This window comes from Rattus rattus, chromosome 4 (genome assembly GCF_011064425.1).
Source record: "Rattus rattus isolate New Zealand chromosome 4, Rrattus_CSIRO_v1, whole genome shotgun sequence".
NCBI lineage: Eukaryota > Metazoa > Chordata > Mammalia > Rodentia > Muridae > Rattus > Rattus rattus.
The window spans coordinates 147,813,692-147,834,540 of NC_046157.1; the positions used below are offsets into that span (position 1 = coordinate 147,813,692).

General features: G+C 50.5%; 2 protein-coding genes across 3 annotated transcripts; both read left to right on the forward strand.

The window, feature by feature from the left end:
• Positions 1-233: 233 nt before the first annotated feature.
• Positions 234-8,094, forward strand: Catip (ciliogenesis associated TTC17 interacting protein). 2 transcript variants are annotated; one of them, XM_032901339.1, is made up of 10 exons: positions 234-269; positions 408-533; positions 968-1,165; positions 1,533-1,588; positions 2,549-2,635; positions 2,794-2,961; positions 5,387-5,511; positions 6,627-6,703; positions 6,960-7,048; positions 7,238-8,094. In XM_032901339.1, the coding sequence occupies exons 1-10, from the start codon at positions 245-247 to the stop codon at positions 7,847-7,849; spliced, it is 1,563 nt and encodes a 520-aa protein (XP_032757230.1). In that variant the 5' UTR covers positions 234-244; the 3' UTR covers positions 7,850-8,094. The 2 variants fall into 2 exon arrangements, with proteins under 2 accessions (XP_032757230.1, XP_032757231.1); XM_032901340.1 differs by having other exon boundaries at positions 243-269; positions 374-533.
• A 2,822-nt stretch (positions 8,095-10,916) lies between these two features.
• On the forward strand, positions 10,917-19,637 carry Slc11a1 (solute carrier family 11 member 1). The gene is made up of 14 exons (XM_032899581.1): positions 10,917-10,959; positions 11,085-11,207; positions 11,458-11,577; positions 13,915-14,021; positions 14,285-14,355; positions 14,695-14,762; positions 14,913-15,068; positions 15,683-15,841; positions 17,297-17,386; positions 17,482-17,601; positions 17,893-18,042; positions 18,412-18,485; positions 18,909-19,062; positions 19,161-19,637. Exons 2-14 carry the CDS (start codon positions 11,136-11,138, stop codon positions 19,272-19,274), a joined length of 1,455 nt encoding a protein of 484 aa, XP_032755472.1. The 5' UTR covers positions 10,917-10,959; positions 11,085-11,135; the 3' UTR covers positions 19,275-19,637.
• Positions 19,638-20,849: the final 1,212 nt, after the last annotated feature.

Here is a 20,849-nt window from a genome sequence, read left to right on the forward strand (position 1 = left end):
CCTCCCCACCCTGGCCTTGCAGTCAGAGCTTTCAGCAGCTGGGCCACCCCTCCTTAGCCTATTAAAACCCAAGGATGTTATACTATCCTGCCTCCTCTCTGCCTCTTAAGAATGTCAAAGGCTCCCTCTGCTGGACAACCTCCCAAGCTTGGGCTGAAGTTGGTTGATTGCCCTTTAAGAGGCAGTACCCTAGCTTCTGGTTGCCATGGAGACTACTAGCCACAGACTGACTAGGCTCAATAGCATGTCTTCCAAAGTTACTCCCACAGGTGGGGAATGGGCTACTGGTCTGTTTGGCGGATATTTGTCCTTTACAACCCACCAAAGTGTGGTCTTAGTAAATTTAACTTACCTACTCTTCCCTTTTCCCCAGGGTCTGACGGATTAGCTTTCCCTTCCTCTTGTAGGCTCCAAAGCCAAGGATCACCACCACTTAGGCCAGCAGCAGCAGCAACAGCAGCAACAGCAGCAGCAGCAAGAGCGGCCATTCCCAGAAGCCAATGCTGAAGCCATCAGCTTCCTCAACTCCTTCCGTGAGCCTGATGGTGGGACGGGCATGGGGAGGAGAGGTACAAGATTGGGGACGAAGGAAGAGGAGGCCTAAGCAGGCCCCATCTTTTCTCCACCTGATCCTCTTTTTTTTTTTTTTTTTTTTTTTTTTTTTTTTTTTCTTTTTTTTTGAGCTGGGGACCGAACCCAGGGCCTTGCGCTTGCTAGGCAAGCGCTCTACCACTGAGCTAAATCCCCAACCCCCACCTGATCCTCTTGAGAGTCAGAAAAGACCTGATACCTATGTGCTAATGTACACGGAGAGACAGCCTGTGGGGGGGATCCTCGCCAGTCGGCACCCAGTGATGACAAGGAGGAGGGGCAGGGCTGGCTAGGAGATGGGAGACAAGGCAAAGGGTGAGTAGATGGTGTGGGGTCTAGAGGCTGGGCCTGGAGAGAGCTTCTCTGTGCCACACAGGGTTGGAGGATATGCTTCTGTTCTTCCCCGAGACGCTGGTCATCCTCTCAGACACAGGGGAACCTCAGGGAGAGCTGACCATTGAAGTGCAGAAGGGGAAGTACAAAGACGACATGGGGATCCTGACCCACTGCCTCCTGGTACACGCCTCTAGCCGAGGCTTCCTAGACAAGTCAGTGTGTGGAAGCTCCCTCCTAGGTAGATCTCTAGCTGCTTGCTGTCCCTCATATCTACCCTCCACAGCCCCCATTCCAATCCATGGGGCCTTAATCAGAACCTGCCCTTGACTTCTCTGGGAAGGGTCAAGCCTGGGGAGAGGGAAGGAAGGGGGGGGGGAGGAGAGCCAGCCCTGCCCCCTCCTCCTTGTCATCACTGGGTGCCGACTGGCGAGGATCCCCCCACAGGCTGTCTCTCTGTGTACATTAGCACATCCCAGCCACATCCCCAGGACAAGAACAGTACTAACCACCCTGTCATTTTCCCGTGGCCACATTGCACCAGCCTGGGCTAGCCCCTTCCCTAGGGTCCATCCTGTGATATCAGCACTTGCCTCCCTGTACCCCAGGCTACCTCAACGAGCATCTGGAGCTAATGGAGCAGCATAGTCAAGAATTCATCAAGGTATTTACTCCCAGCCTCCCCTAGCCTTGCCCATGCTCCAGGATAAGCAGGAACATGGGCCTAAGAGGGTCGGAGGGACCCCAATAGAATGTCACACTCCCTGAAACTCAACCACACACAATTTGATAAGCAGTCACCTCTATTATTGCTGCTAGTGTTTCTGGATGCACAAACTGAGCCCAGCCCACTGGGGCCTCCTCCAGCATAAAAGCCTGGTCCACTTCCCAAGGCCACGTGACCTGGCCTTTCCCAGAGCCTGTCACTATTTAGCCTCCAAATCTTCTGGCTCTATCCCCTTCACCCAGCCCCTTCAGTAACTTCCTCTGTGGGGCCATGACCTATCTAAACATGGGAGATGACTTGGGCCTCACAGCCTTCTCAGAGAATCTGTGTCCAGTTTCCAGCCTGTGTTCTGTTCCGAGGCATACAGCTGTTCCTCTTTCCTCTTCCTTACTATGGGTCTATTTCTGACCTCCACCATAAGTGGAAGGCCTCTTTTCCTCCCTTCCCTCCCCCTCCTTTCTTTTTTGAGGCAGTCTCATAGCCAGACTTGCCTCAGACTTGGTATGTAGCTGAGGATGACTTTGAACCCGATTCCCTTCCCAAGTCCTGGACCACCACACCAGGCTATGAGGCATTTTGCTCATCTGTTTGTCCACCCGCCTGTCTGTCTGTCTTATTTTTATCTTTATTTATCAAGACAGGGATTTTTGTCTTATTTTGTTTATTAAAAAAAAAATAAGACTGACTGCATTTGCCTATAATCTCAGTGCTTAGGAGGCTGAGGCAGGAGAATTGTTGCAAGTACAAGGCTCTCCTGGCCTATGTAGGGAGTTCCCGGCCACGCTGAACTATTTTGCCTCAGAAAAACCAACTACAGACAAACAGCATCGAAGAAAGGATGGGAGCTTAACCTCTCAAGGGTGAGCACGTGATTCTCCCGTGTGCTCTGTTCTTCAGTTTCCCATCATCCCCATGGAGAGGAAGATGAAAGTCCTGAAGCAGGATGACCAGTTGGTTGTGTCCAGAAGTGTCAAGGAGGGTGAGGTAAGAGTGAAAGCCAAGTGGAAACCCCTCCCACACCCTTAGAACCACAGCAAGGACAAGCTGTGTGAGGCCAGGTGCCTAGACACCCCACACCCCTACTCCAACACGTCCTGCCTCTTCTGAGCTCCAAGCCTCTGACTCAGATCTTCCCCGACCAGGAAACGAAGACCGGAGTCTCTGTTTTTCCCTGTAAATCACTCAAGGGCTTTGTCTCCAGTGCCGCCAATGTGGTGCTGCTGAGAGTGATGGCTTGGCGGCAGTCAGTACCCAGCGGTGCTCGATTCCTAGCCTTGGACTCGGAGGGCAAGCTGTGCTATTGTACCTATGTGAGTACTGTCTCTGGGCCAAGGAATCAGCCTGGGGCAAAGTAGAAGGATCCCGAAGGCCACTGGGGTGGGAAAGACAGATGTGATGTGTGAGGGTGGATTGGGTATTAGTCCTTAGGGTGGGATGAGATTCGCTACCGGGCAACAGCAGTTGGACGAACGTGATAGAAGGAAGGTTGAGGACGGAGTGCCTGGGGTTAGCAGGGAACGGAAAGGTGGGAAGCAACCTCTTTGTACAAAGGTCAGTACACAGGAAAAGTATCGTGGCAGCCTGCTTTCTAAATCCATACCTTCTAAGGCTGGAGAGATGCTCAGTGGTGCAAGATGAGGCTCGGACTTGGATCCCAGACCCATGTAAGCGCTGCACACTTAGAAGCCCAGAACTGCGGCGGTAAAGACAGCCTGGGTGCATCAGGCAGCCTTAGGTCCCAGTGAGAGCCCAGCTCAAAACCAAGGTGAGGAGCTGGAGAGATGGCTCAGCGGTTAAGAGCACCCGACTGCTCTTCCAGAGGTCCTGAGTTCAATTCCCAGCAACCACATGGTGGCTCACAACCATCTGTAAAGAGATCTGATGCCCTCTTCTGGTGTATCTGAAGACAGCTATAGTGTACTTATATATATAATAAATGAATAAATCTTTAAAAAAACAAAAAAAAAACAAAAAACCAAGGTGAGGCAGAGAGACGTCTCCGTGGTTACAAGCACTTACTGGCTTTGCAGAAGACCCAAGATCAGTTCACTGTACCCGCATGGCAGCTTACGACCTTCTGTAACCCAACTTTCAAGGGCTCTACATATACATGTATATGTAGGTAAAACATTCATACACATAAAAATAAAATTTTAAAAGGAAATAAAACGGGCTGGCGAAATGGCTCAGAGGTGAAGAGCACTGGCTGCTCTTCCAGAGGTCCTGAGTTCAATTCCCAGCAACCACATGGTGGCTCACAACCATCTGTAATGGGATCTGATGCCCTCTTCTGGTGTGTCTGAAGACAGCTACAATGTGCTCATAAATAAAACAAAACAAAAAAGGTGTGAATTGGTAAAATATAGAATAAAATAAAATAAAATAGATAGTTCCTGAAGAACCCACACATGCACATGCATGCCAAACACCCCACACACATGTGCACCTCCAAACACATGTACACCTGGATGAGTGCACACACGGACGGGTACACACACACACACACACACACACACACACACACACACACACTCACTATATCATCTAAAGACAGGCGTGGTGTGCTTGTAATTCCAGTACTTGGGAAGTGAAGACAGAAGGAGCAGGAGTTCAGTCATTGTTAGCCACCTATTTAGTTCAAGTCTAGCCTGAGCTACATAAGATCCTGTCTTAACCAAAAATAGCAGCAGCAACAACAACAACAACAACAACAACAACAAACCATCTATCATCCAGGGCTTGGAAAATATGAGGCAAATGTCTTACCACTGAGCTACACTTCAGTCCAAAGATACATCTTTTTGTTCTTTTCCTTTCTTAAAGAATTTATTATTCTTAAACATTCTTTTAAAAATTTATTTACTTTTATTTCATGTGCATTGGTGTTTTGCCTGCATGTATGTCTGTATGAAGGTGTTGGGTCCCCTGGAACTGGTGCTAGAGACAGTTGTGAGCTGCCATGTGGCTGTTGGGAATTGAACCCAGGTCCTCTGGAAGAGCAGCCAGTGCTCTTAACTATTGATGGATCTCTCTCTAGCCTCCTCCTCCCTTTTTTCCACAAAGTGTTTTGTTGTTGTTGTGGCCCAAACTGCTCTTATCCTCCCACACCCTCTTCTCTGACACGGGTTTCACTGTGTAGCCCTGTCCATCCTAGAACTCACTCTGTAGACCAGGCTGGCCTTGAACTGGTTGCCTCTGCCTACTGAGTTCTTGGATTAAAGGTGTGTGCCACCAGCTCCTGATCATGGCTTTAGGGTTTCAACCCTCACATCCTAAGTCCCCAAAAGCTAGTGTTGCAATTACATGTGTGCACCTCTACCCTTGGCTGACACCCCTGACTTTGTGTATACATGTGTGTGGTATGTGTATGCACATACACTCGGGCAAGTATACATACAGGTTTGTGCAGGTAGAGGACAGAGGTCAACCCCAGGTGTTTTTTCCAGGGTCTCTCATTGTACGGCACCTCACTCCCCACACTGACCTTTGTCCCTGTAACAAAATGTACAGTTAGAGGAGCTCCATTGAGATGGCTTGAGAAGAGGTGGGTGGCAGGGACTGGCTGGGAGGAGTCCCTAACTTACCCTGAAAACGCAAACTTTGTGGCATGTAAGGAACTGAATAGCTAAGCATTGATTACCAGTGGTGAGCCGGAATGACGACCTGAGGAGAAGGAAAGGGCTTAAGGAGATGGGGACAACTGCCTCACCGTACTCTCCTCTTTGGTTGCCTTAGAAATCCCTGGGTTTCCAGACAATCCAAGTGGGCAACCAGCAGGCTGAAATGTTCATCGTGGAGCAAACCATACACTCTGAAGACGGCATACCTTTCTCCTGCCAGTTCTATTTGCTCTCTGATGGGTGAGCCACTTGTGGGAAGGGCCAAGGTGACCTTATCATGTAATGCATGGGAGCTCTGAAGGGGAAGAAAAGATCTTCCTGGGGAAGATGTACATGGGGCACGGGAGTCACTATTATCCCCAAGATGCTGCCAGAAAAAACTGTCAATGAGGTCTGGGTGTATCTTTGCTTTGTCCATTTCATTTGCTTAAAAACAAAAAACAAAAAACAACAAAAAGCAAAACAAAACAAAACAAACAAACAAAAAAAACAGAACAGTGAGCTCAGGCTGGCCTCACAAATCCACCTTAGTACCCTAGGTGCTGGGATTACAGATGTGCTTTGAGCAAGACATAATGCTTGCTGTTATCTGGAACAGGACCCAAGAACTACAGAGATAAAAGAGAGGAAGCAGGGTAAACATAGGCCCCCAGGCAACTCTCTCGGGGACACCATTGTGTCTTACCTCAGCTGCCATGACAATATACTGCAAGATGAGCCCGCAACAGGGGCTCACAGCTGTCTTTCCAGTACTTAGGAAGCTGACACAGGAGGACGGCTCCAGGTCTGAGGGCCATCTACAGTAGCAAGATATTCCCTCACAAAGGTACACACAAGTCAAAGGATGGCTCAGCTGGAAAGGTGGTGAGGGAGCTTGCTGCCAAATCTGATGACCTGAGTTCAATTCCTGGAACCCACTTGGCAGGAGAGACCCAACTCCTACAAGTTGTCCTCTGATTTCCACACAAGCATGTGTGTGAATGGTGTGCGTGCATGTGCACACACGTGCATGCATGTACACAGGATAAATTAATGTTGAAAAAATCACTGGATATTTTTTAAAAATGGCCAGCAGGGTTGATTTCTGGTGAGCTCTCTAGCTGTCTGGTTGCCCTCGGGGCTCTAGCTCTGGGGAGACAGCTTCTGTAGACAGCTTTCTCTTTCTGGTCCGAGGATGCCAATCCTCCTGATTGGAGCCCCACCATTATGCCCGTCAATTGACCTTAATCATTTCACAAAGGCTTTCATTACCCTGGGGGCAGGAGTGGGAGCCAGGACTCATTGTGCTCAGCACCATTCAGTCACCTCAGTTGGTATAGGAAGACTCTCCCCCCAACTTCTGTATTGCCCTGCAGGCACCTGGCTAAAAGAGTCCAGGTGGGCTCTCCAGGATGCTGTATCATCACCAAGATGCCCCTCATAAGGGAGGAGGGTAAGTGGCCCAGGGCAGGCCCTGGCAGTGAAGGGAAGATGGATGAAGCTTGGCCTCTGGTTTGGTTTGGAAAGGAACCAGTGCCCTAGGGGTGGGACAGCATTCTTGAGTCAGGTAAAGAGGAGGCAGGTTTCCAGCCCCTGACTCAAAGTGTTAGGATGGTCCTCTGGCAACTCTGTCCATACTTGAGAGTTCCTGGGATCCTCCCCTGTTTGCGGAGGAACCGGTAGGCAGTTCCCTTGCTCACTCTACTCAGATGTGATTGAGCCTCCGCCCACGTTTGATCGGAAGCCCCTGGTGTGGGAGGAAGACCTGGAGCTTTACTCGAAATTCCTGGATCGGAAGGTGAGAAGTGGCTGCAGCCTGGGGGTCCGTCTGCAGTCCTACTGTGGACCGTGAGGGCCGAAATGCACGAATCAGGGAGATGTTTGGGGGGAAGAGGGGGTGTCCCAGGCGTTCCTGGCCAATCCGAGTTGTGCTCAGCTCTGGTGCTGGACCACCCTATGCCCCCACCCCCCACCCCCCCGCGTGCAGGAGCAGCTGCGCCTCAGCCACACGAGGTATCTGCGACAGCACCCGGAGGCCCAAGCGCTGGTCTCTGATTTCCTGCTGTTCCTGCTGCTCCGCCGGCCAGAGGACGTGGTCACCTTCGCTGCTGAGCACTTCGGGCCCTTTGCGGCGCTGCGCTCACCCATCCCAGCCCTGCGATCCTCACACCAGCCCAGCCCTTTCCGCTCTCTGGAGGAAGAGGAGGAGGGAGAGGAGGAGGAAGAGGAAGAGGAAGAGGAGGGAGAGGAGGAAGGAGAAGGCAAGGAAGAAATGGAAGAGGTGGAGATAGAAGGGGATGAGGACTACTTGTATGTCGACGAGGAAGAAGAGGTGGAGGACGACATCTACTATGACAGTTACTATTACAAATACGAAGATGATAACATCTACGAAGATGAAAACATCTACTATGATAACTATGATGTTGACAATGACAATGACGATATTGACAATTACGATAACGTCGATGACGATGATGACGATGTCGACGACGACGATGACGTCAAAGTCGATGATGACAACATTGATGTTGATAATGACATCGTTGATGTTGACAATGACAACATCAACCAGGGTTTGGATCTCAAAAAGGACTAGGTGGACAGCTGGAAGCGGGAAACTGAGATTGGCTGGGGGTGCAGCTTCAGTGGGTGATAAGCAGGGTCCTTCCCATGTGTTACTCTGCCAGCAGGGACTGTATTTGGCCAGTTCTTCTTGTCAAATATGGGAAGCTTTTGTTTACCCATCAAGTTTCATCTTTTCTTCCTAGAGTCTATTTTCACAGTTCTGGCCATTTCAAAGAAAATAAAATTAAGGCCTGTGGCCAGATGTGTTTGACTCAACGTTTGAAATCCCAGCCCTCGGGGCCCTGAGCCAGGGGAACTGCTATGAGCCAAGGCCAGCCAAGGCTACACAGCAAGACCCTCTCTCAAAAATTAAAATTAGGGTTGGGGATTTAGCTCAGTGGTACAGCACTTGCCTAGCAAGCGCAAGGCTCTGGGTTCGGTCCCCAGCTCCGAAAAAAAGAAAAAAAAATTAAAATTAAAAGTTAAGAGAAGAGGAGGGGAGGTGGGAACCACTGGGCCCAGGCCACCCATAATCCCAGCACTCAGGAAACACAGTGGAGTTCATGGTCATCTTTGGTTCCCTTCTGTGAGCTTGAGTCCTGCCTGAGCTACATAAAATCCTGCAGGTGGGAGAGCAGGATTTGAACCTGGAGTTGGACATGAAAAGCCTGCAGTGGCACTGTGAATCTAAACATAATCACTACCACTAGAAACAAACCCACAGAAAGTGCAGGAGGTGTATGAGGAGGGACATGGGACGCCCCTAACCCCACTCAGCTTGCATTTCAGGTCCTCCGTTCTGTTATACATATTAATACTCTTATTGCCAATAGCGATTCACTTACCTGTTGATGGGCAGCTCGAACAATTCCAGCTTCTGGTTACCGCAAATAATATTGCTGTAAACTCCATGTGGAGGTTTTTATTTGGGCATATGTTTAATTTCTCTGAGGTAAAAATGCCCAGGAGTTCATTCTGTGATATGGACATAGCATTGACCCATGGCTGAGACCCTCACAGGTCCACAGGAAAGAAGGACATTTAACCTCCCTCCACCTTCCCATTAGGTAAACCATTGCCCATTGAACTACAGACTGAGACGAAAGACCTGACAGGGTATGGGTCTGTGTATGAGCATGTGTGTGTGTGTGTGTGTGTATGTGTGTGTGTTTGTGTATAAGTGTATGAGAATGTGTGTGTATATAAGCATGTGTGTGTATGTATGTATATGTGTGTATATATGTGTGAGTATATGTATATGTAAGTGTGTGTGTATGTGCGTATATGTATGTGTATGTAGGGATGTGTGTGTGTATGGATCGGTGTGTGTATGTGTGCATATGTATGTGTATGTATGTGTGTATGTGTGTGTGTGTGTGTGTGTGTGTGTGTGTGTGTGTGTGTGTGTGTGTGTTGTGTGGGTGCATGTAAACTAATGGCAGGAAGTGCCTGAAATCAGAGCAGTGAACCTAGGATATTGGAACAGAGCCAGAGTTGTTATGGAACATAGGGGATCCAGGAGAGGAAGGAGGGTCAAAGCTGTGGGTTGCCAGCCCTTTCCGCCACAACTGGCCACTTCTGCCTTTGCTGAGTGTTTCGAAACGCCGAGAGTGTGAAATTGTGAGCATGCCCTTGGTGATGTGCAGATGAAATCTGGTGAGGATGGGAAGGGCGTGGATTCCCCACTCTTACTCACTCGCACCAGCACCCACACAAGGGGACAGACTGAGGAGCTGCCAGGCCCGGTGATCACACAGAGTATCCTGCAGCCTGTGTCCCCATGATTCGTGAGTGGTGGCCTCCAGGGACCTAGTGTGATTCAAGTGGGGGTGATTTGGGGGTAGCAAGGAAGACATACGTCTCTGTGAGGGCTCTGGTCTGCCAGACACACTGGAGTCAGGCACTTCTATAAAGGAGGCAGAGCATGGGGTCATGCAGCTGGGGGAGGGGATGAGGTGGGCACTCGGCTTACCCTTCTCTGGGCCTCCTGTCTCACAAATCTCCTGAGTCAGGAGATTTGGATTGGAGAAGTTCTGTGCTCACTGAGAGGGAAGTGATTCTGGAAACCTCCGCTTGACACATAGGTGGAATGGCCAGTTAGGGGGAGGAGTGGAGGTCCTGAGAGGAGGCAGGTAGCTGGAATCCAAGGCTCTTGAAAGAAGCACACACCCAACCCAGCATCCTGGGGTCCCTGACAGGTGACAAGAGCCCCCAGAGGCTGAACAGGCCCAGTTATGGCTCCATTTCCAGCCTGCCTAGCCCAGCACCTCAGCCAGCGCCTTCCAGGAACACCTACCTGAGTGAGAAGATTCCCATCCCCAGCACGGAACAGGTAGGAGTGTTAGAAATGTCCTCAGTGCATCCTGCGTCCTACCAGATCCTCCGAGATCTTGCAGGCTGGGGACTGGGGATTGAGCATCTTCTGTGACCGTGACAGTGATTAAAGGGGCTGCTCTGTAGTTCTTTGGAAAAAAAGATCAAATGGTTCTCAAGAAGACTTTAGCTTTTCCGTAGGGAGAAAAAGCCTGGAGACTGTTTTGGCATTAGAAGAAGGGACCAGGTAGGGACGAACTTGGGTAAAGACCAGCATCAGGCTGGCTCCGGGATGCTGCTCTCCAGCCTTGCCACAGTGTTTCTTTTTACAATGTATTGTGTCTATTTACTTAGTCATTTGCACGTATCCATTATATAGCATGCATGTGGAGGTCAGAGGTCAACCTGTGGTCAGTTCACTACAACGATGTGGGTTCCAAGTTGGGTGGCTCTCTCGGATGAGTGTGCCCCACCCCTCAGCCCCCACTCCCACCCGTCTGCCCCCTCAGTCCCCATTGCCACAATCTAAGCCAATTCCTAGGCAGATTCCCAACACAGAAATAGAGTGGAGTGACTGAGACCTCAGTGGTCCCCAGAGAGAGGAGCTTGCGGTATGAGAAGGGTCCGGGGAGGGAAGAGTTGGAACAGGGAGGTTTAACTACTACAAAGTCCCTAAAGACTCTGACAAGCCTGAAAGAGGCTGACAAGTCACGTGCTGGCCAGCTGCAGAGGCTGCTGCTGAACGAGACCCATCCAGAAAGCAGAGCCACAGTGACTCAGCAAATCCCACTGGTCCCTCCGGGTTGGGGCATCGTTGGGTGGCACTGGGTGGGTGATGGAGGACCAGGGCAGGCCAGCCTGACTGAAGATACCTGCTGAGGTTTTAGCTGAGGGGATGCTCAAAGCTGCAACCACCCTATCTCAAACATGACCCGATCTGCTTACACCCCCAGGGCACATTCAGCCTGAGGAAGCTGTGGGCATTCACGGGGCCTGGTTTCCTCATGAGCATCGCTTTCCTTGACCCGGGGAACATTGAGTCGGACCTTCAAGCTGGTGCTGTGGCTGAATTCAAAGTACTGAGTCTGGGGCTCCATGCTGACTTTGTGGGGAGGGTGGTGTCTTAGCTAAGACGGTGAAGACCCTGTTCTCCATAGCAGGTTGCGTGAGTGTTTTTCTTGAGGATAAGGATTAAGTTCATGCGGGGCAGGAAAAGGTCCTGAGGGAAGCCCCTCCAGAGAGAGGAGGCTGTCGGGGAGTGGTCTTCCTACCCATTCTGTCTGAGCGAGGCTGTTTCAGCTGAGGGTCTCCTCTGTTTCCTCACAGCTGCTCTGGGTGCTGCTCTGGGCCACAGTGCTAGGCTTGCTCTGCCAGCGGCTGGCTGCCCGGCTGGGCGTGGTGACAGGCAAGGATCTGGGTGAAATCTGCCATCTCTACTACCCTAAGGTGAGCTGGGAATAGGTTCTACAATAAATACATCATTAGCTCCCCAGGATTCACAAGTCCAGTGGGCAAACACCACAGGCTCAATTCGTAGCAAACAGACAAAGTTCTGTAGCCCAGAGCTAGTCACCCGCTCACTCAGGACCACACCGAGGTCTGTTTGAAAGGGATTTTTTTTAGTCTTATGAATTCACTGACTTGTTTTTTACATGATGGCAGATTCTACTCAGGGGCTCCTGAGTACTGAATAAGCATGCTACCGTCTGAACTGTATCCCCAGTCCCTTTCAAAGGGATTTAATGTCATTTAGCCCTTTCAGCTCAGAAGAGCTGGAGTTTCCAGGGCGAAGGTGTCACAAAGCTGATACAAGCCATGCCCACACACTGTAGGAACCCCAAAGCAGCCATTTGCTTCTAGAAGCAAACCGCTTAACTAACCGTGAGGGGGACTGGAGCTTAGGGTCCTCACCAATGTCATTACCCAAAAATGCCTCAGAGCAAGAGGCCTGGTTTTTCTCCACATCCATCTGAGCTGGTCTGTGTCTGTTGTTGAAAGAACACCCATGAAGCTGAGTAGTTTAGTTTTTTTTTTTTTTTTTAAGATTTATTCATTTATTATATATATAAGTACACTGTAGCTGTCTTCAGACACACCAGAAGAGGGCATCGGATCTCTTTACAGAGGGTTGTGAGCCACCATGTGGTTGCTGGGAATTGAACTCAGGACCTCTGGAAGAGCAGCCAGTGCTCTTAACCACTGAGCCATTTCTCCAGCCCCCACCTGGCTATTTTATTTTATTTACTTAGAGGCAGAGTTTCCCTGTGTACCCCTGACCAACCTGGAACTCAGAGAGACCCACATGCCTCTGCCTCCAGAGTACTGAGTTTAACAGTGTGTGTGCCACCATTTCTGGCACAATAATTTAGTTTATTTAATAAAAAAAAAAGTTAAAGGGCCAGGCTTAATATAGTTTAATCCCAGTGCTCAGGGGACAGAGGCAGGGGGCTCTCTGAATTTGAGGTCAGTCTGTTCTACATAGTGAGGTCTACGACAGTCAGGGCTACTTAAAGAGACTCTGTCAAAAGAGAGAGAAAGGGGTGGGGGGAAGAGAGAGAGAGAGGAGCGAGAGAGAGAGAGAGAGAGAGAGAGAGAGAGAGAGAGAGAGAGAGAGGAGAGAGGAGAGAGATTGCACAAAGAAGAGGAAAGATGATTAGACTGAGTGTGTAACACAATGACAGAGCACGTCAGGCCTGAGCTGAAGCACCAGTACTTCAAAACAAAGCAAAAAGCCCAAATTAGCTCACATCTCTACAGGTTCAAGGTGCCAATTTCCGCTTAGCTTTATTTAGCATGGGAGAAGGGGTACATGGGGGAGAGGTGCATGGGGGAGAGGGGTGCATGGGGGAGGGGTGCATGGGGGGAGGGTGCATGGGGGGAGGGGTGCATGGGGGAGGGGTGCATGGGGGGGGGAGGGTGCATGGGATTGGCCTCATCCACACCACCAGGCAAGCATTACCACACAGCATCCTCTGCCTTCTCTTTACTTTTTATTTGAGACAGCGTCTCACCAAGTTGCACCAGGCTATCCTTGAACTTGTTCTTCCTCTTGCCTTAGTTTCGGGGCTGTCAGGCCAGCGCCAGCAGGTCTGTCCCTGCTATCTCAACATGAGGACCAAGATTCCAATACACAAATCCTACCAGAGCAAACTCCTTGGTTTTTTTTTTTTTTTTTTTTTGTTGTTTTGTTTTGTTTTTTTTTGGAGCTGGGGACCAAACCCAGGGCCTTGCACTTGCTAGGCAAGCGCTCTACCACTGAGCTAAATCCCCAACCCCAAAGATTTATTTATTTATTTATTTGTTTGTTTATTTATTATATACGAGTACACTGTAGCTGTCTTCAGACACACCAGAAGAGGGCATCAGATCCCATTACAGATGGTTGTGAGCCACCATGTGGTTGCTGGGGATTGAACTCAGGACCTCAGGAAGAGCAGTCAGTGGCTCCTAACCGCTGAGCCATCTCTCCAGCCCCCAGAGCAAACTCCTTTAAGTGTGTCTTTTTTTTTTTTTTTGGTTTTGGTTTTGGTTTTGGTTTTGGTTTTTCCAGGGTTTCTCTGGGTAACCCTGGCTGTCCTAGAACTCACTCTGTTTGCCTCTGCCTCCATTGCTGGGACTAAGGGCGTGTGCCCTCACGGACCAGCAATTCTGTCTTATAAAACCAGCTGGCATTTGTAAAAGCCACAGGCGTCCAGTCTCTCAGCACAGTTCAGAGCAGGCACAGGCAAGAAAAGTGCCGCCAAACAGCCAGCCTTCTTTTAAGGAAGCAACATCTCCCCATAGGTGCCCCGCATCCTCCTCTGGCTGACCATTGAGCTGGCCATTGTGGGCTCAGACATGCAGGAAGTCATCGGGACGGCTATCTCCTTCAGTCTGCTCTCTGCTGGACGGTATCAGGCTAGGAAACCCCCTCAGAGCCCGGCTGGAGGGAGCCACTGTTTCCTTCCTCCCCAGAAGAGGGCTCCCCTGTGTCTATGTTGTCACCCCATTTTCAGTAGAGCTGGTGGGAGTCCTTTTCAGAGACTTGTGAGTCACACACCACACTCCCGCCTCCATCCTCAGCTGTCCAAGCTATTGGGTTGCTGACTCCCCTCTGAGGGTGGGAACTCCAGATCTGGACCAGGCTGGGCTGACGTGGTCTGCTTGGTTTCAGCATCCCCCTGTGGGGTGGCGTACTGATCACTATTGTGGATACCTTCTTCTTCCTCTTCCTGGATAACTATGGTGAGAGAAAGCCCCTCTTCTTAGGGGATGAAAGTGGGCTCCCTCATGGAGCCTTGGCTTCTCCCAGGGCTGTGGGTCCCCCTTGGTGCCCTTTGCTCCAGCTGAATGGCTTGAGCAACTCACTTTGGTTTCTGTTTTCATTTTCTGTAACTTGGGACAGAACATCCAAGCATCACAAGGCTGTGGTGAAGTTTCCACGAGAAAAATATATGCTAAGCCCTTGGCTTAGTGCCCAGGACAAAGTGCTCACAGCAGCCACTCTCAAGTGTTTATTGACAGGGTTTTGTTTTTTTAGTTCTCCTTTTTTTTTTTTTTTTTAAATCCTCGCTGTGTCCCTAGGTTTGCGCAAGTTGGAAGCTTTCTTTGGGTTCCTCATTACCATAATGGCTTTGACCTTCGGTTATGAGGTGAGATATCAGAGTCATACCCCTTCCCTCAAGATCCGTCCCTTCCCTTCCTGGGTAGCCTAAGGGTCTAGGGAAACAGCCTTACCTGCCTTCAGGGATGGGGCGGAGGGGAGGATGGTTTTAGCGGGCTGACCAAGTTCCTTCCGACAGTATGTGGTGGCGCGTCCATCTCAGGGAGCCCTTCTTAAGGGCCTGTTCCTGCCCTCCTGCCCGGGCTGTGGGCAGCCTGAGCTGCTGCAGGCAGTGGGCATCGTTGGTGCCATCATCATGCCTCATAACATCTACCTGCACTCGGCCTTGGTCAAGGTGAGCAGAGGGGAGGGAGGAGCCCATTCCTGAGCCTGGATTCCTGCCACCTCAGATGCCTTCCTTGAGGGTCTTAGTTAATGGACTCACTCTCCGCTCAGCCACCTGTAATAACAGGTCTGAGGCAGATCAACAAAAAATCAGTCAAGGCCTAGAAGCAACTGCATCCTCGTGCTGGGGACAAAGACAAGAACGAAGTAAATAAAGAAGGGAACTGTGGATGGTGAAAGGTGCTTGCAAAGGAACTGGTGGATAGGTCAGAGGATGGCATGGCAGACGGGGACAGCAAATGCAACGGTCCCATGGCAGAAGCGAACCAGACACGTTTGTGGATAGAACATGTTGGATGAAGGGAGCAGTGGCTATCAGGGCTGACTTAGAGAGGGACCTCAATGGCCAGATCTTCCTTCATTCACATAATTGGTCACTGTGGACTAGACCTCTGGCAAGGACAAAGATGTGGGCAGGTAGCAGCTGACCTGGGCCTGAACCAGACACCACATAGGGGACTTTCCCAGAATTGTGACTCAGAGCAGACGGAAGTATACATGTGGAAGTAGGGGACACTGGGGAGTCCTGAGGGACTTCGATCCTTCCTGCTTTTATCTTACTAGTCTAGAGAGGTAGACAGAACCCGCCGGGGGGACGTTCGAGAAGCCAACATGTACTTCCTGACTGAGGCCACCATCGCCCTCTTCGTGTCATTCATCATCAACCTCTTTGTCATGGCTGTTTTTGGTCAGGCCTTCTACCAGCAAACCAATGAGGAAGCGGTGAGCCACACTGACCCTACCACCAGCTCATTTGTATGTCCCCACACCCCATGTCGCCACCAGCCTTGTCAGGGGTTCCAGATCACGGGGCCACATCCTCTGGAATCTCTGCTGGACTCTGAACTCTAGAGTCTTCTCTCTTGATCATCTCAACTCCCAGATGACAGGTGTCAATCACTTTGAAGTACTGCTTGGCTCCAGGTGTTGCTTTGGTACCAGGCATCACCTGAGAGCCCCAGGGTAAAGCGAGCGAGTCCTACACCTTTGCTCTTGTATGTAGCGAACATAGGGAAGACATGAAGGGACAGGAAGCCAGCCCACGCACCAATGAGTGCCCAGGGATGTTCGGAGTTAGAACGGTGCAGGGGAGTAGCTGCAGGTGGGGATGCAGAATGACAGGGGCTAGGGCTGGGATCCCTGAGGGAGCCTGATGGTTCTGCTCCCTCTGGAGGCAGGGGCTGATCAGTGGGGGGCGTGCAAGGACTGGGAGTCACTAACCACTGCATTTGGAAGTCCTTGCTAAATGCCCTGTGTGTGTGAGGGGAGCATCCATTCTTGGGTGTCACTCTGCCACCTAGCATGAGGGAGAGAACACTATGGGGGACTTTGAAACCTAGTTTTTCTTCCTTCCTTCCTTCCTTCCTTCCTTTCCTCTTTCTTTCTTTCTTTTCCTTTCTTTTTCAAGATGGGGTTTCTTTGTGGGTAGCCCTGGCTGTCCCAGGCTGGCCTCAAACTCACAGAGATCCACCTGCCTCAGCCTCCCAAGTGCTGGCTTTAAAGACGTGCACCACCACCACTCGGCGGGAGCCTATTTTCCAATGACTGCAGGGCTCTTGGATGAAGGGGGAGCCATGGAATGGTACTGATCCCAGGGACTGGAAACCCAGTTCTCACCTGGAGCTGCATTGTAAATTCTAAGAACACATCCACAGGAAGAGAAATAAAACCAAGCTGGGCATGGTGACTTTAATCCTAGCACTCGGTAGGCAAAAGAAGACAGACCTCTGGGAGTTCAAGGCTAGCCTGGTCTACATAAGGAGTTCCAAGACAGACAGGACTACATAGAGACACTTCATCTCAAAAAAGAAACAAACAAACAAGCCAACAACAACCAAAAAACAAAATCAAAACCCAAACCATTATTGGCAAAGTGTATCTAGACAGATTTAGCCTGTAGGACTTCAGGTTTTCTTTTTATTGTTTTGTGTTTTGAGACTAGGGTTTCTCTGTGTAGCCTGAGCTGCCCTGGAACTCACCCTGTAGACCAGGGTAGCCTCAAATTTACAGCGATCTCCCTGCCTCTGCCTCCCACGTGCTAGGATTAAAGGTATGCATGACCACCGCCAGGGATAGACCTCAGGTTTTTAACTCGTGTTAGGGCCTAGCTGGGGTTCCGATTTTCCAAAAGTGAGTTTGTGTTTTCCCACCTCCCTCTTACTGACTCCCTGCCTGCAGTTCAACATCTGTGCCAACAGCAGCCTCCACAACTATGCTAAGATCTTCCCCAGGGACAATAACACAGTGTCAGTGGATATTTATCAAGGAGTAAGTGCCACTCAGGCCCAATGTTTGGCCACGCCTTGTCGGGGTGGGGTCTCTGCTGGGCGGGGCCTCTGTCTGATCACGCCTTCTCCGTTTAGGGTGTGATCCTAGGCTGTCTCTTTGGCCCTGCGGCCCTCTACATCTGGGCAGTAGGTCTCCTGGCAGCGGGTCAGAGTTCTACTATGACCGGCACCTATGCAGGACAATTCGTGATGGAGGTTGGTATCGCGGGCCCAAGGACAGTCGAAACACTGCTAAAGGCTTGGATGCTGGGCTTTTCTGAGTTGCAGAGGGGTAAGATGACAGAATCCCCCCCAAACTGTTCCATATTGAGCAACCAGGTATGGGGATGCTCCCTCCCCCACTCATCCTTCTCCTACCAACAAGAGTCAGAGCTGCCTCCATTTCTAAGACAGATAAAATGCATGTGTGTGGGGGGGGTGGGGTGGGGAGGTGTTGGGAGTGAGTGTCTGAGATAACCAAGGCCACGGGTGCTTGGTCCCATCAAGGGTTTCCTTAAGCTGCGATGGTCTCGATTCGCACGCGTCCTCCTCACTCGCTCTTGTGCTATCCTGCCCACTGTGCTGGTGGCTGTCTTCCGCGACCTGAGGGACCTGTCCGGCCTCAATGATCTCCTCAATGTTCTGCAGAGTCTACTGGTGAGACCCACGGTCTAGCTAATAAGGAACACAGCAGCCTCCCTGTCCCCCTCCAAAAGTCCTACAGGTTTTGCCCTAAACCCTCACAGGAGTCTACAGCCACACTAAAAAGCAAGAGTCCCTACTGTCCCCACTCCACAGATGGAAAAACCAATGCTTTGGGTTGGTTGACTGGAGGCTAAACTGGCATTCCAACTCCAGCACTCTGACGGCCCTGCATACTTTGGAGACACAGAATACTGTTCAGGGCTCTTAGGGAAGGCCCCCAAAGACTCCCGTCCTGCCAGAGGAGAGGCAGAACTCGCCACTCTCACACCCTGCTGTACCAAAGCAGGGTCTCTCAGCCTCAGTCTCTACCACTCCCCACAGCTGCCCTTTGCTGTGCTGCCCATTCTGACTTTCACCAGCATGCCAGCCGTCATGCAGGAGTTTGCCAATGGCTGGTGAGTATTCCCTTCCCAAACCACAGCGTTACTGCTTTCTATACTCACAGCCACACAGAGGCACGAACAATGTTACCTCCACCTTCCCATGAGGCCCCAAGACCGTAAAGAACTTGCCCAGTGCCACGCAGCTACTAAGTGTGGGGACTAGGATTATTGGGGGCTGTTTCTAGAACCTGGGCTTACCTTCAGCACACTTCTTGCCAAGTCCTGTCAGTAATGGAGCCTGAAGGGCCCCCAAGTGGCTAGTGGGGTCTGTCTGCTCTAGACCACACAGGTCAGAGAAAGTGTCTGTCCTGCTTCCCTAGTCTGAGCTAGCTGGAGGTCCTGAGGGTGGGGGTCAGTGGGGAGACCATCCAGGTGGTCCAGCTGCATCCAGCCCGCCGCCCCACAAGCCAGCTCTGAGCATCATCCCTTCCCCAGGTTGAGCAAAGTCATTACTTCCTGCATCATGGCACTGGTCTGCGCCATCAACCTGTACTTCGTGATCAGCTACCTGCCCAGCCTCCCGCACCCTGCCTACTTTGGCCTTGTGGCTCTGCTCGCCATAGGTTACTTGGGCCTTACTGCTTATCTGGTACTGGGGTCAGCCAAGGGCTAGGGAGGACAGGAGAGGGAGACACAAGGGACTTCTGCAGAGCTCTGGCCTCTCCTCCACTCATGGTCTTTCCCCAGGCCTGGACCTGTTGCATTGCCCATGGAGCCAAGTTTCTGACCCACAGCTCCCACCAGCGCTTCCTGTATGGACTCCCTATCGAGGAGCAGGAAGGCAGGGAGAGTTCCGGGTGATGAGCACAGTGACCCAGCATCCACCAACAGGAAGGACACAGCAGGGCAATTGAAGGTCCCCTACCAGCTTTCTGGATTACCTGTCTCCAGTTTGGACAAGTGCTGTACCTCAGAGTAAAGTGTGCTAGGGACACCCATCTTATCACAACCTAAGAGACTTAAAAACACAGTGCCTAGGTCTGGAGAGATGGCTCAACGGTTAGGAGCACTGACTGCTCTTCCAGAGGTCCTGAGTTCAATTCCCAGCAACCACATTACAACCATTTGTAATGGGATCCAACGCCCTCTTTTGGTGTGTCTGAAGACAGTGACAGTGTATTCACATACATAAAATAAATAAATAAATCTTAAAAAAAAAAAAAAGACACTAGCCACCCTTTCAGAGGACAGGGATTCAATTCTCAGCATCGACATGGTGGCTTTCAACTGTCCAGTTCCAGGGCATTCAATGCCTTCTTCTGGCCTTCTCCACTAGCCCTTTCATGCCCATAGTACACAGACATACATACAGGCAAAACACCCGTATACATAATACTTAAAACAAAACAACAGTGTCTGGTGCTTAGCTCCTAAAAGATACCCCAAAACTACTTATTTGGTGCAATCTTGTAATCCTAGCCCTGAGGTAATAGTACAAGGCTGAGGTAGTAGGAAGGTGAGTTCCAGTATATACCCAGACCAACTCAAACAGAACCGCCATGACACCACTGTGTCCCTCCAGCACTTGGAAAATGAAGGCAGGAGTCTTAAAGAGTTCTAGGGCATCCTCTTGTTATAAAGTGAGTGCAAGACCAACCTGGGCTACCTGAGAGCCTGTCTCCAGAAAGAAGTAAAAAGAATGAAGGTGTGAGAGGAGATGGGAGAGGAGATGAGGGGGGGAGGAGGAGGAGGAGGAGGAGGAGGGGGAGGAGGAGGAGGAGGAGGAGGAAAGGAAGGAAAGAGAAGAAGAAGGAGAAAAAGAAAGGAGGAGGAAAAAGAAGAAGAAGAAGAAGAAGAAGAAGAAGAAGAAGAAGAAGAAGAAGAAGAAGAAGAAGAAGAAGAAGAAGAAGAAGAAGAAGAAGAAGAAGAAGAAGAAGAAGAAAAGAAGAAGAAGAAACAACTTGACAAACTTGGGGGATGGAGGGTAGCACTGGAGGAAACTTTAAAAAGAAAAAAAAAAAAAAGAAAAGAAATAGTCTGATGAACAAAACCAAACCGTAACTCCCCTGTGTTCCAAAGCGCTGTAAAATCTAAATGTCAAATCCTGACCTTCCAAATGACTGATTATCTCCTACTCTCTTTTGTACCTGAAACCTATTTTCCAGGTAGGAAAACCTAGAGGTTCCTTCTCTTTCAGGAACCAGGCCAAAAAGAACCCAAAAGTCTGTGCCTTCAAGGCCCAATTCATTTGCCATCTCCCCAGGGAACTGGGCTGACCGGACTCCCACGCTGCGCTATTAGGGTTCCCTGAACTCGACTCTCAGCTCCCCCTAGGGGCAGGGACTCTCCCGAGCGCCTACACTCGGCCTTAGGCCCGTTTGTCCTTCAAGGGCAAGCAGAACTCAGGTGAGAGGAGGGTGCTTTCTCCTAGGGCCG

Excerpts from the sequence above, each read along its gene's own strand:
- Slc11a1 (XM_032899581.1), top strand. The coding sequence starts at position 11,136 with ATGAGCATCGCTTTCCTTGACCCGGGGAACATTGAGTCGGACCTTCAA. Across the intron at positions 15,069-15,682 it reads TGCACTCGGCCTTGGTCAAG|TCTAGAGAGGTAGACAGAAC; the intron begins GTGAGCAGAGGG and ends TTATCTTACTAG. Across the intron at positions 18,043-18,411 it reads ATGTTCTGCAGAGTCTACTG|CTGCCCTTTGCTGTGCTGCC; the intron begins GTGAGACCCACG and ends CACTCCCCACAG.
- Catip (XM_032901339.1), top strand. The coding sequence starts at position 245 with ATGTCTTCCAAAGTTACTCCCACAG. Across the intron at positions 5,512-6,626 it reads TTCTATTTGCTCTCTGATGG|GCACCTGGCTAAAAGAGTCC; the intron begins GTGAGCCACTTG and ends ATTGCCCTGCAG. Across the intron at positions 6,704-6,959 it reads GCCCCTCATAAGGGAGGAGG|ATGTGATTGAGCCTCCGCCC; the intron begins GTAAGTGGCCCA and ends CACTCTACTCAG.